We start from the raw sequence: 1983 nt of genomic DNA, 5'->3' as shown, positions 1-1983 counted from the left end.
ACTGCTCCCTCCCTAGCACAGGACTGTTGCCTTTGCTAACCGTGCTGATATATCACTCATTTTCTTGTCGTTAATAGTGCTGCAATGAGTTATTAAAAGGTGGTTAGAAACCAGAGCAGATGAGCTGCTCTGAATTTAGTGTAACCCGAAGCAAGCTATGAGGTATCCCCTGGTTCCTCTGGTGAATGAGCTGACCTTTCCTCTGCTTTTCTTCTGGTTCTGTTTGCCATTTGTAATGCTGTTGATCATCATGATCATCTGGCTACAGCTTCTACTTAATGAAGGTAAGTTTGGCTATTGATCACATAAAATGCTTCTGCATAAAGCATTTATCTATTAGCTTCACCTTTAAAACACTCTGCTAGCTATTTTTAGGTTAATGACACTTGTCACAGAAAGAAACTGAGAGGTTTCTTAGTACTGGTGGTAGTATATGGAAAAGCAAACACAAATTATTATGCTTTTCTGTTAACAATGCTTATAGGAAGACCAGCTGCTGCCTTACCCTTCTATTCCTTAGTCTCTCCCTTTTTCTCAGAGGTAATTTGATTTAAGAAGGGCAAAAGACAAGTACTTTTTGTAGATTTCTATTTAAGAAATCTCCCAGAAAGCAAAGCTAACCCTCTAGTTTTGTGCGCTTTAAATTCCGACATTATAGTTCTCTGGCACCTCTATTTTTGGGAGGTGTGCAGGGTGTTACTGGGGAAGCTGGTAAAGAGTCCTTTTGTCAATGCTGAGGCTGATAGAAAATTTTGAAGGGAGCAAGTCATGCATTTTCATTTATTTGTGTATTTTGCCCTTTTTTTTCCCAATCCATCACTGATTCTTACTTCTAACATGTCAGTAAATGATAACAGGCTTTTGGTTTAGACTAATAATGAGCTTGTCGATGTACTCATGAGGATAAAGCCTTACGACTTTGCTCTAATGCTGGATCATAAGTAATCCTGGATAAGGAATGAATTGTAAGTTCAATATCAGTGATAAAAAAAAAAATCTATTTTGCATAGGCAAAGGGTAGCTCTGCACACATTTCAGTTGAGTGCTCAGGTTTTTGTCTGGACAGAGTAACTCTGGAATCTATTGATGCTTTGAATGAGATTTTTGGGATATTCTTGCTACATTTACTTCCACAATTTCTGGCCCTGTAGCGACTGTTGTTAGCACCAGGCCTCCAACAATTTCCACAAATGCTCTAAATTGCATTTTAATCAGTAAGACTAGACACATTACTAACTTTTTACATACTAGCATACTTACAGAATTACAACATTAAAGCATTTCCCAGTTACTCATAAGACAGAAAGATAACAGTGCCTTTTTAAGTAACTTCCTAGTTCAGTCATATCCACTTATTTTATGCTAGATTACAGCAGGCACAAGTAAAAAGTTATGGACGTTTCAGCTCTTCCTTTAATATAGTTGCTGATTAAGAGTTAATTAGTTGAAATCAAACACTTGTATAAACCTTTTATTGTCTAGTTGGGTTTGGAAATCCTTTATTTCAGCTGAAAAATATTCAGAGGAACCTTGCCCAGCTCACAGGTGGAATGTGCAAGGCTTGCAGCCAGGGAGAAAAAGTCACATACAGCTGTTTTGCATGTTCTTTTTAAACCTATTTCTAGCACAGATGCCCAGCACAGAAAAGATAAAGAAAGAATCTTTTGATGAGCCTGATTCTGACTCTATATTTGAAGATGAGCTAACAGAGGAGGACAACCAGAGTGATGCTTCCAGTACAGAGACACAAGAGGAGTCCCAACCCAGTGACTCTGTGGGGAGGCTGAGGCCCAAGCCTGCTTATCTGAGCTCAAATCCAAAAAGCCAAAAGCAAAGTCTTCTTGCTGTGACCTCAAACAGTTGGTCCCGGAGCCAGAAGATAAGATATTCCCATATTGAAAAGAGCAATTTCTGTAACATCATGATGGTGAGTAGTGTGACCAGGTTGTCTCTTTGCATATCTACTGCTTTTGTGCCTCAGCT

At 38.8% G+C, this 1983-nt stretch overlaps 1 protein-coding gene across 3 annotated transcripts in view; it reads left to right on the top strand.

The window, feature by feature from the left end:
- Positions 1-1983, top strand: part of ADIG (adipogenin) — a 4478-nt gene continuing 2495 nt past the window's right edge. Inside the window, exons 1-2 of one of the 3 annotated variants that reach the window (XM_017822843.1) lie at positions 1-284; positions 1626-1927. In XM_017822843.1, coding sequence (XP_017678332.1) covers positions 158-284; positions 1626-1927 — 429 coding nt within the window. In that variant the 5' untranslated portion in view covers positions 1-157. The remainder of the gene's footprint in view (positions 285-1625; positions 1928-1983) is intronic. The other 2 variants (XM_017822842.1, XM_017822844.1) reach the window with 2 other exon arrangements.

This window comes from Lepidothrix coronata, unplaced genomic scaffold (assembly GCF_001604755.1).
Source record: "Lepidothrix coronata isolate B3197 unplaced genomic scaffold, Lepidothrix_coronata-1.0 Scaffold99, whole genome shotgun sequence".
Taxonomy (NCBI): Eukaryota; Metazoa; Chordata; class Aves; order Passeriformes; family Pipridae; genus Lepidothrix; species Lepidothrix coronata.
This window is presented reverse-complemented; position numbering and strand designations above follow the sequence as displayed.